The sequence below is a fragment of the Chiloscyllium plagiosum genome, chromosome 24 (assembly GCF_004010195.1).
Source record: "Chiloscyllium plagiosum isolate BGI_BamShark_2017 chromosome 24, ASM401019v2, whole genome shotgun sequence".
In the NCBI taxonomy this organism is placed as follows: Eukaryota; Metazoa; Chordata; class Chondrichthyes; order Orectolobiformes; family Hemiscylliidae; genus Chiloscyllium; species Chiloscyllium plagiosum.
In genome coordinates, this window is record NC_057733.1 from 2265729 (window position 1) to 2280534 (window position 14806).

Here is a 14806-nt window from a genome sequence, read left to right on the forward strand (position 1 = left end):
GTTTATTGTTAGCAGTGACTCCCAGGAGCTCTGGCTGTGCTTGAATTCCCATTACTGAATTCACTGTTTTTATGAGCACAGTGACTTATTGATGTGCTGGATTCGAGCATGAGGCCAAGTCTTCACCTCAATTACCATGGTGATGTGAATACCAGGCTTTTGTCCGCTATTTTGTGCTGTTTTTTTAAGCTGCTTTTCTTTTAGGCATTGCCTCCATTCAGCCTGCAGTGTTAACTACACTGGGCAACACTCCAATGGCAATGTACAGTGAGTACAGCTAGTTCACACAGCCAGCAGAGGAACCTACTCACTCAGACACTGATTGCAATCTGACAACACCAGGGAGGTGGGACATGGGAATAGAGACAGAGACATTTCTGGATTAATTAAAGTTGTTTGAGCTTCTTCATGAATGTTGACCAATTCTGCTGCAGAATCTTACCTACAATAAACTTGTGCATCTGATCTCTTTGAAGCATTAAGAGTTATCATAGGATTGAGAAATAAAATTGCTGGAAAAACTCAGCAGGTATGGTGGCCTGGTGTCCAGTGGCCCTTCTTCAGAACCTCGGATTCATTCATTCTGCTTTCTCTCCACAGATGTTACCAGACCTGCTGAGTTTTTCCAACAATTTCTGTATTGTTTCTGATTCCCAGCTTCCTCAATTCTGTGGGTTTTTTCTTATAAACCAACAGGATCACTTCATTCGAACAGTATATCTATGATGTGGTTGATCATTGTCTGTCAATTTAATTGTCTGTATTTAAAAAGCTATGTTTCTAAACAAAAATTTACATTTTTGTATGTGTAAATACATCACATGTTTTATATGTAAATATATGTGTCTATGTGCACCTTTTTTATATCATATCAGATTGAGAACAGCTCAAAGGAATGCGTAATCCAATCTGAGGGTTGCTGATTTACTTACTAATTACAGTGACAACAAGCCCCAAGTATTCAGAAAGGTTAAAGTTCATTCTAACACTGAAACTTCCTTTGTTTGCTGCCCTTTTCTGAGATACTTCTGATGACTTAGCTGACTTTTTACTTAATTTTTTCAGTCGAGCTGTGCAAATTCTTTCTTTTTTATCTGGCTTTCTGTACTTGTTTTATTGAGTTTTAATGGTTGTGTTACTGGACTAGTAACCCAGAGGCCTGCATTAATAGTCTAGAGAAATTCCATCATCATTATTTCATAATTCCAATTCTGCTTTTAAAAAAGCAATTTGAAGTAAAAATCAGTACGAGTAAAATTGACCATGAAACTGTTGGATTGTCATAAAATCTAACCGTTTTACCAATATGCTTGAAGGAAGGAAAACTGCCAATCCTATCTGATCCTGGACCGTATGTGACTCCATCCAACTGCATGGTTGACTTAATTCTCCATGAAGTGGCCAGCAAACCAGTTAGTTCTGCCAAGGAAGCAGGACCAGTGGCACTTCTTGGCAACTAGGATGGGCAATAAATACCAGCCTTGCCAGCGAGGTTGGAAAAGAATCTGCTTCAGAATGTTTTAATATGGTTTCATTACGTGTAGAAAAAATGCCTTCCTCTGGCATATAGATTCAAAATCATTGGCAGATGAGAATATTTTTATTCAGAATTGTCACTCCATAGTTAATGAAGCTGATTCCATGAATAAACTGAGATGTCACATGACACCAGGTTATAATTCAATATTTAAAATCACAGTGTAAAACCTGACAAAGGAGTAGCACTCCAAAAGCTTGTAACTGGTGTTATGTGACTTCTGACTTTATCCACATATAGAATGTAGTTTCAAGTGAGTGAGACAACTAAGACAGATCCCAGTGTTGTACAGTGACAAAAGCTGACCCCACCAGTGCTATACCCCAGTGTGATTCAGTGACACAAATGTCCCCAACAGCACTGACAGAGGCATCTCCACATTATAAATAAATACACCTGACAATGAGGAACTTGGACATTTATGGACAACAAGGCAGGGAGGAGGGACCAAGTACAACAAATCTCTTTCTAAAGGACAGTGCAGATATGACTGACCAAATAGCCACCTCTACATTGTAAGTTTCCCAAGGCACCTAGTCAGCAGGCAGATCATGAACTTAACAGAAGTTGACCCCTCTGCTGAGAGTGCTCTATTTAACCCTGACAGAGAGCAGTCAGAACTTCAGTCAGGGGAATAAAAGAACAGGGAACGCTGGAAATCCGAAACAAAAACAGAAATTAATGGAGAAACTTAGTCACATCAGTGAAAAGAAAGCAGAGTTCATGTTTCAGATCCAGTGACTCTTCTTCAGTACTCTGCTTCTTCTTCACAGCTGCTGCCAGATTTGCTGAGTTCCTCCAGCAATTTCTGTTTTTGTTTCGGATTTCCAGCGTTCCCTGTTCTTTGGTTATTTTATTCCCCTGACGAGCTCTGACTGCTCTCTGTCAGGGTTAAATAGAGCACTCTCAGCACAGGCAATGTTAATATCTACTCAGTCATTGTGTTGACAGCAGGCATGCTCCAACCAGCTCCTGAGTCCAGTTTACATTACACATATCTCCTTTCTTGTGCTTAGCAAGGAACTACTTCAGACATTTCAAGGCTAGATATATAATGGTAAGAAATTCACAAACAGCGGCTTCCTCTGCCTCAACAACATGCCTTCATCTCAGACTCAACGCAGTCTGAATGAACCAGTGCGCTAGTTTCCCTTAATGTTACCATCATGTGAATTCATGTTAGATTGTCAGCTGGTGCTAAAATAAATATAGAATGTAGTTTCAAGTGAGTGAGACAACTAAGACAGATCCCAGTGTTGTACAGTGACAAAAGCTGACCCCACCAGTGCTATACCCCAGTGTGATTCAGTGACACAAATGTCCCCAACAGCACTGACAGACCTGTCCCACCAGTACTATACCCCAGTATTATATAGGCTTCATTTCTGTACTACAGAATGTCAAAGAAATCCTGCTTCTCTGTCACCACACTGAGTGAAGAATGTTCTCCTGATTTCAGTTCTAAATGATCTATCTTATATCCTGAAATGGTAACCCCTCATTTTAGACATCCTACATGGAATGAACATCATGCTTGAATGCAGTCTCTCCAGCCCTGTCTGAATTTTATACATTTCTGTCAGATCCCCTCTCATTTTACTAAACGCGGTGAATGCAGGCCCAATCTGTATGTCTCCTCATAGGGCAAATCTGCCATTCCAAGAATTAGTATGGGAAATTTTGCTGCACTCCTTCTTTGGCAAGTATATTTGCTTTGATAAGGAAACCAAAACTGCACCAAATACTTCCGGGTTTGGTTTCACAAAGGTCTTGTAAACTACAGCAATACATTCTTGCTCCTATAGTCAAATATTTTTGTAATGACAGCCAACATATCATTCACCCATCTAACTGCTTGTTATCCCTACATGCCTGCTTTCAGTGATTGGTGGACAAGAACATCCCTTTGTACATCAACCTTTCCCAATCCATCACTATTTAAGTAATATTCTGCTATTCCTGAAGTGGCTAACTCACATTTATCCACTTTGTTCTGTGTCTATCATACATTTGTTCTGTGTCGATCATGTATTTGCCCTCTCCCTCACCACACACAATTCATCAACAAATATGGGAATGTTATCTGTAAAACCCTCATTCAGATAGTCGCTATCCATTGTGAAGAGCTGGAACCCAGGCACTGATCGGTGTGTTATCATCAGTCACTGCCTCCCAATTCAGAAAACACTCATGTACTTCAATTCTTTTTTTGTCTGCTGTCAATTCTTAATTCATGCCAGTGTATTATCCTCAATCCTGTGTGCTTTAATCTTACACATTTAATAGTCCCACTCTAATTTGGAACTTCATCAAAAACTTCCTAAAAATCCAAATTCATCATCTGCTGGTTCTCTCTTGTCTATTCCACTGGTTAAGTCTTTAAAAATCTCCAGTCGGCTTGTCAAACATGATTTGTCTTCCATAAATCCATGTTGACCTTTTCTAATCTCATTGGTACTTTCTAGATGTCTTGTTGTCACACCCTTTGTAACAGACTTGAGTATTTCACCCACTACTGATTATGCTAACCAGTCTGTAACTAGTCAGTGGCTGTAGTCTGTAGTTAGTTCATACATTTATGCTGACAACACCAAGCTCTGCCTTACACCAGTTCTTGACTCCACTGTTGTCCGATTATCAGCCTGTATATCCAACATCCAGTTTCAGTCCCCACTGCAAGCTCTGTTCCTGAGCAACTGGCTTCATCCCTGACCTTGGCAACAATCTGACATTCAGTCAATCTGTCACAAACTTTGACTTTGCACCACCACCTGTTTCCACTCCATACCATTGTTCCACTTGGCCCATGCTCCAGCTAATCTGCTGTTGTGCCTTCATTTCCTCTAGACTTGGCTATTCCAATGCACTCATAGCTGCTCTCCCACATTCTACTCGACATAAACTTGAGATCATCCAAAGCTCTGCTGTCTTGTGATTTAGCTCATAGCAAGTCCTATTCCCCTGTCACTCCTGTGTTCCCTGATCTAGATTGGCTCCCAGTCAAGTGAGGGCTTGATTTTAAAGTTCTCATCCTTGTTTTCACATCCATTCACAACCTTGCCCCTCTATAACTCTGTAACCTCCTTGAGCCCCATATGCATTGAGATTTCTGTATGCCTTCAGTTCAGATATCTTGCGCAATCCCAATATTCTTCATTGGTAGTGGTGTCTTCTGTCCAGACCCTATGCTCTGGAATTTCAACCAAAATTTCCCTCGCCTCTCTCTGCTCTTATAAGATGGTGCTTAAAACCCACCTTTTTAATCATAGTGTTGATCAAGCAGTTATCTCCTTTTGTGGCTTGATGTTAAATTTTGCCTTAAGTCATTTCTTGTGGTGAAATTACTATCTAAATACAAGTTGTGGTAGAAGGGAAAATAACCATTCAGGATTCTCATCCCTGATCTCTATCCACTGACATCTGCTGAATGGTGAATTTGTATAGAGATCATGTGAGGTCAAGACTGCATTTGGTTGAGGATTTCCATGTCAATGGCTATGTTGGGGTGGTGTGCTGCATTTTCCTGGTCCCCAGGTGGTATCTAAGATGTTGATGCATCTTTTGTTTTCTTTGCAGCTTCATTTTCAGAAAAAGTGAGGAACATGTCTCCTGATGACATCAGAATGCCTCCCGAACCTTTGGGGAGATGTTCTAACCACTTACAGGTATGAGGCACAGCCAAGGGGTATGAGTCAGGCTGCTGGTATTGTGGGAGCATCAGGTGGAGAAGATGGAGTATTGTGTGCTGAGAACTGTTTCTTTGGGGCATGTTATTGTTTGAGCTTGCAACCATATCTAAATGTCAATGGCCAGCTTCAGTAGTGTATAAATGCCTTTTGCAGGAGTGGCTGTATACGGTTCATTGAGAGTCATTGAGAGTCCTTCTCTCCTGCGGCCTAGTCCTGACAATATGTTTGGTAACATGATGGCCATCCCTGTTGTGTGGGCTTAAAAAGTAAGTGCCAGAGAACTGCTTTTAACTTGGAGGGTGAATCACTGCTCAGCCCAAATCAGTCACTAAGATCATTAACTCCATGACAGTGATATCATTCAATAACCAAGCTCAGATTGACCTTGATCTTTCATCATTCTTTCTGATGTTCTTAAGCTCACCCGACTGTCTCCTTGTCAGGGAGCCACTGCCTTAGATCAGGAATGGCATTCCCAGCTGATCTTATTCCCCCTGCCCCAGCTGTCTTGTGTAGACTCTCCAACATCTGTTAAAATGCTCCAGCTTTGCTCACTCAGCACACACCAAGAATTGAGCCTGGGGCACACTCTAGTTTATCACAGTGAGGACCCCGGAAAATGATCAGAAAATCACAAAAATTGGAATTGCAAAACCTGACTGTCAGCTGTGCCATCAGATGCCTGAGTCCTAAACTCTGGAACACGCTCCCTAATCTTTCTGTCACCTCTTTGGTTAAGCTTCTGATCATTTGTCCAAATGTTCCTTTTGTGTCGTAGTGGTAGATTGGTCTGATCCACACTCCTGTGCCTAAAGGTACTATATAAATGTAAGTGGCTGTTAATTGTTCTACTATGAAAAGATTCTGATACAGCTACAGACAGCTTGGATTGTAGTTTACAAATGTTAAAATGCTTTAGGAGTGTCTGCCTCATTCTTTCAGTCAACATTACCTAAACACACCCACAAGCTCCAAGGTTGCAATGTTTGCAATGAGTAATAGTTTGACCATTAGTGTACCAGACAAGTATGGCTGGGTAAACATGTCCTGTTATATCAGACATTCAAAACAAAGTTCAGTTTTTTGCAGGAGATGGAGAGATGGCCTCATCACCTCATCACACACAGTCAACACATCGGGGAACTTGGAGGATAAAGACCAGAATTCAATGCTGAAAGGGTTGGCACAAGCCATTGTTGGTTATGGAGACCACTGAGTCAATCACTGACTTAGTCCATTCCCAAACAGAAATTGCTCAGGACAGGTCAACTGCATAGGTCGTAGATTCATTGGCCGAGCTGATGTGTTTTTTTGCATGTGTTTCATCACCTCACTAGGTGACATCAGTGTCGGACCAATGCCCACTGCTATAGAACATCATCCTCTAATTCAAGAATCATTTCTATTTTGAAGAAACTGCCATCATGTTTGGTTACTTCTTGCCCCTTTGGGTTCTTTCAAGTGAGAATCTGTATTGGGGTTAGGAAGGTCCAGAATCAGCCCAGGTTCCTGTTGCTGATCATAGTGCTGCAAAGTGTACAGTGCTGCAAAGGATACATAGCTGACTGAGTGATTAGTTGTTGTTAGGATTAACTTTGATGTTGTCTGATCTCCAGTGAGGCAGAGAAGGCCCTGGCTCACAGCAAAGCCAGGGTTAATCCTGGGAAAACTTTGTGTGTATCGACAGTCCCTTGAATTGAGAAGGACGCCTGTTGGGATAGCTGATTCTTTCAATGACTGATGAGCTCAATTTTAAATATTCCTGCATCTGGGAGGGTGGCATCTTGTGTAGGAAAGGGAGTATGCAGCCCTGGATTGGCTTCCTTCTTGATCCTCTGCCATCACTGAAGCTTGAAGTTGTTTGGGCCTTGGTGGGTCAAGAGATGCCATGCTGAGCAACCAGCAGCTTTCTCCTCCCAGTTAATGATGTGAATGTATCTGTGCTTTAGAGCGACCTTGAGCATATCCTTATTTTATCCTTTGGCCTCCCTTTGAACTTTGGCCAAGAGAGAGCTGAAAAAAGAGAACCGGATGGAGGCAGTTCCAGACACAGTGGCCTGCCCATTGGAATTGGTTCTTAAGGAGCAGGGCTTCAGTGCTGGTAGATGCAACTTCACAGAGGTCCAACACCTTGATCCTTCCATTGAGCATTGATGTAGGCACTGCTGCTGGAAACTCTTTATGATTTCAGTCTGTCATTTGGTAAATGGCCCAAGTCTCTCTGCGAGGAGGATGGTCAGCACAATAGCCCTATCATACGAGGTCTTTAATGACTTTCAAAGGTCCCTTGGTGTATTTACAGGAAAACTGTCAAGTTGCCCATTGAGTGTTGATCACTGATAGTTGTTCCATTATCTTCCCAGGAGAAAATTCAGAAGCTGTACGACAGAAAGCTGAATGAAGGTCTCGACATGAACAACATTATTCAGAGAAAAAAGGAGTTCCGCAACCCCAGGTTGGTGCATGGACTGAATTTCAGTGCAAGGCTGACTCTTTCAAGGCAAAGAGAATCAGCAGGACTCACTGCTCTCTGACTGTAGCTTAGAGCAGGACTTGCTGCTCTCTGGTTTAGAAGAAGGGTCACCACTGACTGACTGTTGTTTTGGGGCAAGGTCAGTGCCATCTGACTGTGGTTTTGAGGAGGGGTCACTACTGTCTGGCTGGTCTAGAGAAGGGATTACCGTTGCCTGACTCTAGTGACAATGTCATTGTTTCACTGTGGTTTAGAAGAAAGGTCATTGCTGTCTGACTGTGACGTTGAGGTTGGATCACTGCTGTCTGAATGTGGCATAAAGAATGGGTACCTGCTGTCTGACTGGTTTAGAGAATGAATTGCTAATGTCTGACTGGTTTATAGAATGAGTCACTTGTGTCTGTCTGTAGTTTAGAGGACGGTCAACTGCTGTCTGAACGATTTAGAGAAGACATTTCAATTCTCTGTAATTTAGAGGGGGAATCACTGCATCCGACTGGATTTTAGTAGAAAGATCACTGTTCTCTTGATTGGGATTTACGGGAGAGATTGCCCTTATCTGATTCTAGTTGTGATGGAGCAATTAGCCTTGGGAATTTCCTTTCCTTTCACAAGTCTGTTGGATTATTTGATTTCTGTACAGTTGGTGCCTTTTAAGTTTCCTGCTCTGTCTCTTTCAGCATTTATGAAAAACTGATCCAGTTCTGTGGCATCGATGAACTTGGTACAAACTATCCAAAGGTACATGTTCAGCTCATCAGTACAGATATTGCTGACAGTTTACACTATATCTCAGTTCCTTTGATTGTGAATCTTGGATAATGGCAACAGACTCTGAGAGGATGCAATAAGGCATAGTCAAAATAAGAATAGTATGAGGTTAATCAGGAAAAGAGGATTTGGTAACAGAGACCTACATTTAAAAGTTTCAAGGTTGGTTGAGTGACTTGGGGAGATGAACATAGAAATTGGAACAGTACAGCACAGTACAGGCCCTTCAGCCCACAATGTTGTGCCGATCATTTATCTTAGTCTAAGATCAAACTAACCTAAACATCCCACAATTTATTTCCGTATATGTGCTTGTCCAGCAGTCGCTTACATGTCCCTAATGTTTCTGACTCCACTACCACCACTGGCAGTGCATTCCATGCACCCATCACTTTCTGTGTAAAGAACCTACCTCTGACATCTCCCCTATACCTTCCTCCAATCACCTTAAAATTATGACGCCTCATGACAGCCATTTCTGCCCTGGGGAAAAGTCTCTAGCTATCTACTCTATCTATACTTCTCATTACAACTTGTTCACCTCAACCAAGTCACCTCTCTTCCTCCTCCTCTCCAGTGTGAAAAGCCCTAGCTCACTCAACCTCTCTATAAAACATGCCCTCCAATCCAGACAGCATCCTGCTAAATCTCCTCTGCACCCTCTATAAAGTTTCCACATCCTTCCTGTACAAGGCGACCAGAACTGGACACAATATTTGAAGTGTGGTCTCACCACGGTTTTATAGAACTGCAGCAAAACCTCGCGGCTTTTAAACTCAGTCCCCCTGTTAATTAAAGCCAAAACAGCATACACTTTCTTAACAATCCTATCAATTTGGGATGTTCCTCAGGATAGAAAAACTCAAGTTGGGCGATTTCTTGATGACATAAGAGGATGTTTTTCCTTGTGGGGGAGACTAGAAATGGGAACGCAGTTTAAAAATAAAATGGCCACCCATTTAAGACTGCAATGAGAATTTTTCTTTCTCAGAGGGTCATCATTTGGAACACATTCTTTTTCCCAGAGAGGAAGTGGTGGAATCATTGAATATTTTAACAACAGAGTTCAGACTAACAGTTAGGGTCGGCGAGAAAGTGGAGTTGAGGCCACAATTAGATCAGCTACAATCTTATTAGATGGTGGAACAGGCTGAAAAAGCAGTTGACCTACTCTGTTCTTAATTCCTATACTCATGTATGTTTGTCCATTGTTGTAATCCAGGGTATTGAAATTAACCAAGGAAGAGTCAGGAAAGGGTACTCCATGAAAACAGAAAGTTTCCACATGAAGGAGAGGTCACTTGTGCAAGTGATATCTCATTTATTTATTCAAAGTTTTATTCATTCAGTTTAGAAAACCTTTTCTTTATTATTGTAAACTGAGATATTTCCTTATTTGGCTTCTAGACTTCAGTCCAATGAGCCTGGAAGCATAATGCCCAGTGTTGTATCTCTGTATGTTTAATATGTGACTTTCTCCACAGGACATGTTTGACCCCCATGGATGGTCAGAGGATTCATACTATGAGGCTTTAGGTAATGTTTTATTAGAAGCCATAGCAAGCACTGCCTGGCGTACACGTGTGTCTTAGTCACTTTTTGTAAATTGACAATGCCAAATGTTGGCCCATTCTCACACCCCAACTCCTCTTTTTCCAGCCAAGGCTCAGAAAATAGAAATGGACAAAATCGAGAAAGCCAAGAAGGAACGGACAAAGGTGAGTGAACCTCAGGCTGGACTGCACCATTGGACAGAAAATGGCAAGGCTAGCTTCAAACTAAGATGTCATTTCCTTGGACACAATAATGTCCCTTAATTCCAATGCCAGTATATTCAGCTCTCCATATACTTGTGGGTTAAACATTATCCCAGGCTGGTACTGATGCCCAAACTTCACTGGTAATCCTCGACAATATTATCTATCAGGCTGTTCAAATATGGTAGGGTACATTATTGTCCAATCCTATTGTCATCTAACATCTTTGCAGGCACTCTTCCCAGGAAGTCAGAAGTTGAGTGTGGAGCCTGTAGAGATCGGAGAGGTGCTAACTGAACATTTCTCATCGGTGTTCACGAAGGAAAAGGAGAATATTGTAGAGGAGAAGAATGAGGTACAAGATATTAGACTAGAAAGGATCGAGGTTAGTTATGCACAGGTGTTATCAATTCTAGAAGGAGTGAATAAAGTCCCCTGGGCCAGATGGGATTTATCTGAGGATTCTCTGGGAAGCTAGGGAGGAGATAGCAGAGCCGTTGGCTTTGGTATTTGAGTCATCATTATCTACAGGTTTAGTACCTGAGGACTGAAGGATTGCAAATGTTGTGCCATTGTTCAAGAAGGGCAGCAGAGATGACCCAGGTAATTATAGACCAGTGAGCCTTACTTCTGTTGTAGGAAAAGTTTTGGAAAGGATTGTAAGAGATAAGATTTATAATCATCTAGCAATCAACAATTTGATTTCAGATAGTCAACATGGTTTCGTCAAGGGCAGGTCGCATCTCACAAACCTCATTGAGGTTTTTGAGAAGGTGACCAAGCACTAGGATGAGGGTAGGGCAGTTGACGTGGTATACATGGACTCCAGTAAAGCCTTTGATAAGGTTCCACATGGTAGGCTGTTGGAGAAAATGCAGAGGCATGGAATTGAAGGTGATTTAGCAGTTTGGATTAGAAACTGGCTTTCTGGAAGAGTGGTGGTTGATGGAAAATATTCAGCCTGGAGTCCGGTTACTAGTGGTGTGCCATAAGGATTTGTTTTGAGACCACTACTGTTTGTCATTTTTATAAATGACTTAAATGAAGGCATAGATGAATGGATTAGTAAATTTGCAGATGACACTAAAATCAGTGGAGTAGTGGGCAGTTTGGAAGAATGTTGCAGAGGGACTTGGATAAACTGCAGAATTGGGCTGAGAGGTGGCAAATGGAGTTCAATGTAGCTAAATGTGAGATGATGCACTTTGGGCAGAATAACAGGAAGGCAGAGTACTGGGTCAATGGGAATATTCTTGGTAGTGTAGATACACAGAGGGATCTTGGAGTCCATGTACATAGATCCCTGAAAGTTGCCACCCAGGTGGATAGTGCTGTGAAGAAGGCAAACGGTGTGTTAGGTTTCACTGGTAGAGGGATTGAGTTCCGGAATCGCAATATCATGCTGCAACTATGCAAAACCCTGGTGCGGCCACACTTGGAATATTGTGTACAGTTCTGGTCGCCCCATTACAGGAAGGATGTGGGAGCATTGGAAAAGGTGCAGAGGAGATTTACCAGGGCGTTGCCTGGTCTGGAGGAAAGGTCTTATGAGGAAAGGCTGAGACACTTAGGTCTGTTCTCATTGGAAAGAAGAAGGCTAAGAGGGGATTTGATAGAGACATACAAGATGATCAGAGGATTAGATAGGGTAGACAATGGAAGTCTTTTCCTAGGATGGTGACGTTAGCTTGTACAAGAGGGAACAACTACAAATTGAGGGGTGATAGATTTAAGACAGATGTCAGAGGAAAGTTCTTTACGGAGAGAGTGGTAAGGGCATGGAATGCTCTACCTGCTATTGTGGTCAACTCAGCCACATTAAGGAGATTTAAACTATCCTTAGATAAGCACATGGATGATGATGGGATAGTGTAGGGGGACGAGCTGAGAATAGGTCACAGGTTGGCGCAACATCAAGGGCCGAAGGGCCTGTTCTGCGCTGTATTGTTCTATGTTCTATGAAGGATTACTGGATGATGTTCAGGAATTCAAACCCACACTCCCAAACTAGCATTAAAAGTGAAGCTACTGGATTACTAGCATCAAGTTCTATCACAGATAGTGTCATAATCAGCTGGGACTTTAAGATCTTTAAATCAGGATCTTTTGGACTCCCTTCATTTCAGAGCTTCCCTCCCATTGACCCACAAAGTGTTTCTGTCCGTGCCGCAATCTATAAGTTGCCTTTGATTTCTGCAGTTGCTACTTCTCCCAGCTCTCAGAAGACAACAGAATGACGTAACGTGAAAAGTTGCTTTTGAACTTTAACTGCTGAGTAAAATTATTAGATGTTAGAAGAACCCACATGTAATGGCTGCAACACAATTGTTTTTTTGCGGTGGTTGTTGCTAGCTCTTCATCAGAAAACCGATTAGATTCAACTTACAGAATATTTCCATCGTTAGTGGGAAATAAAGAAAAGGGCATTTGTTTTGGAGCTTGACAGGAAGTTCCCTAATTTGAAAAAAATTATAGTTTCTAAGTTCTTTCAAAGCTCCTTAAACTCTTATATCTTAGATCACTGTCATTGGTGAGTTGTAACTCCACATATTGCCACATTGTCTATCCTGGGCATAAAATCCAGAAAAAAAGCCTTTGGTGCACAGCCAAGAAACTAAATTTGACATTTGCTTTTAAGTTCCTTTCTGTAAGAGGCTCTAAACAACATGCCCCGCCTCATTTAAATTATGAAACTGAAATCCAAGTAATTGCTGTGACTGAAAACCTGCTTATATATTTGAAGTAGACTGTTTATTCTAGTTAAAATGATAAAACATCACAATTCTTTAAAGTTCACTGTTCATTTGTGGATAACTTTCAAGCAGTGCCAGTATGTAAAAGCAAAATAATGGGAATGTTAAAAATCTGAAATAAAAGCAGAAAATGCTCAGAGGGTCAGCATGCATTCCCTGATGCCTGAGAGGAAGCAGTTTGATTTCTGTTAATATATCAGTTATGGAGTGGCAAAGTGAATAAGTTTCACAGAGCCTGTTGAAACAGCCCTACAGGGGTGTGTACAAAAAGCAAGAGTCCAAGAACCCAGTTGAGAAGCTCTTTCCCCTCTCTCAAATCCTTGTACACGAAAAGAATAAAGTGCTCCACTACATGTATGCTATAGCTCTCATGTCTTTCTGTTACTCACCTGCATATTTGCTCTGCTATATCTTTGCCACTTGTTGATAGCCTATAAAATATACACAGTTGTGAGATTCCACCTCTTGATTCATTTCTCATCTTTTTGTTAGATTGAATTTGTGACCAGAACAAAAACAGGAACCAACACCAGTTCTGGCACAGGCACAACAACCACATCAAGTACAGCCGTGGCAGGTAACACAGGATGATGGGGATACATTACACATGGGTATCAGTTCACCGTGTATGCAGCAAGCAGGGCTGATGATGCAGTCAGCACTTCTACTGCAAGCAGATCTCCTCATTGACTTGCCTTCTCTCCTTTCTCTCCATAGATTCTCAGAAAAGGAAGAGTAAATGGGACTCCGCAGTACCCGTGACGACAATAGCTCAGCCGACAATCATCACTACTACCGCAACACTGCCAGGGGTCGTCACGGTAACAACCAGTGCCACTGGAGCAAAAACCACAGTCATCTCAGCTGTGGGCACCATTGTCAAGAAAGCTAAGCAATGAGCCTAGTCCAGGAGCACCGTCTCTGAACAGTTGCAGAGCTTAAGACCCTGTGGGACCAGACTCATACTCAAGAACTTATTTTTCCCTCCTTGCAGCTACTAAATCTCAGCTCTGAACAGCTGTGTCATAAACAGCTTGGAACAGTCCTTCACTACCCAATTTGGGGGTTCATCATGTCCTATAATCAATCAACTTAAAATACGTTGTACATCCTGGGGAGTAGTGGCTGGAATTTCAATGCTGCAAGGTCTGAACTGTATATATTTATATAAATATAGTGATCTGTAATTCACCAGAGGGGATTGAGGCGTGAAATAGGTTCACTGGACAAGATGAGGAGTGAAGTCGAGTTTTATTTGGGAAGGGGAGGGGGCAACACAACAGGTCATTTGGTGATCACTGAGGTCCAGAAATCAACTACATGTGTCTGGATATTGATCATGCTTTCTGCCTGTCTCGCACTGTAGGCTGTTGCACTTGTGTTGTAAACTGTGGGTGAGTAAACACACACTGCACACTGGTGTACGATTATGACAAAGCGTTGTAAACTGCTGGCAATGTGGAAACACAAATAAAAGCTTCTTTCTTGTTCTTCTGAATCTGTATTCTGTCTTCCACCGAGCCTGTGATCTGATCTTTGTCAGAATTGTTGAAATTATGTTTTTTGACAATTTTGTATATTACTGTTTCAATTGCCTGCTGTTACTGGGATATTACTAACAGTCCTTTAGAGACCCACCCCAAGTGTGAGAGTTCAGACAGAGTATTAACAGGCTGTTTGATTCTGGGAGCCATCACAACTGAATCCTCACCTGGTGCCAACCTACAGTCTCATTCCTGCAGGGGAAAGGAAATGTTGCAGATTTCTTTTACCTCTCCTTGCCCTAGTGGCACAGAGGAGAACTGCCCTCTCCTCCTGTTCGAACT

At 41.9% G+C, this 14806-nt stretch overlaps 1 protein-coding gene across 1 annotated transcript in view; it reads left to right on the top strand.

The window, feature by feature from the left end:
• The window catches only part of LOC122561956 (SAP30 binding protein), an 86214-nt gene extending 71744 nt beyond the window's left edge, over positions 1-14470 (top strand). The window contains exons 6-12 of the mRNA XM_043714290.1: positions 5114-5202; positions 7590-7681; positions 8380-8440; positions 9955-10006; positions 10130-10188; positions 13473-13557; positions 13698-14470. Of these exons, the coding sequence (XP_043570225.1) occupies positions 5114-5202; positions 7590-7681; positions 8380-8440; positions 9955-10006; positions 10130-10188; positions 13473-13557; positions 13698-13879 (620 nt within the window). The 3' untranslated portion in view covers positions 13880-14470. The remainder of the gene's footprint in view (positions 1-5113; positions 5203-7589; positions 7682-8379; positions 8441-9954; positions 10007-10129; positions 10189-13472; positions 13558-13697) is intronic.
• The last annotated feature ends 336 nt before the right edge of the window (positions 14471-14806 follow it).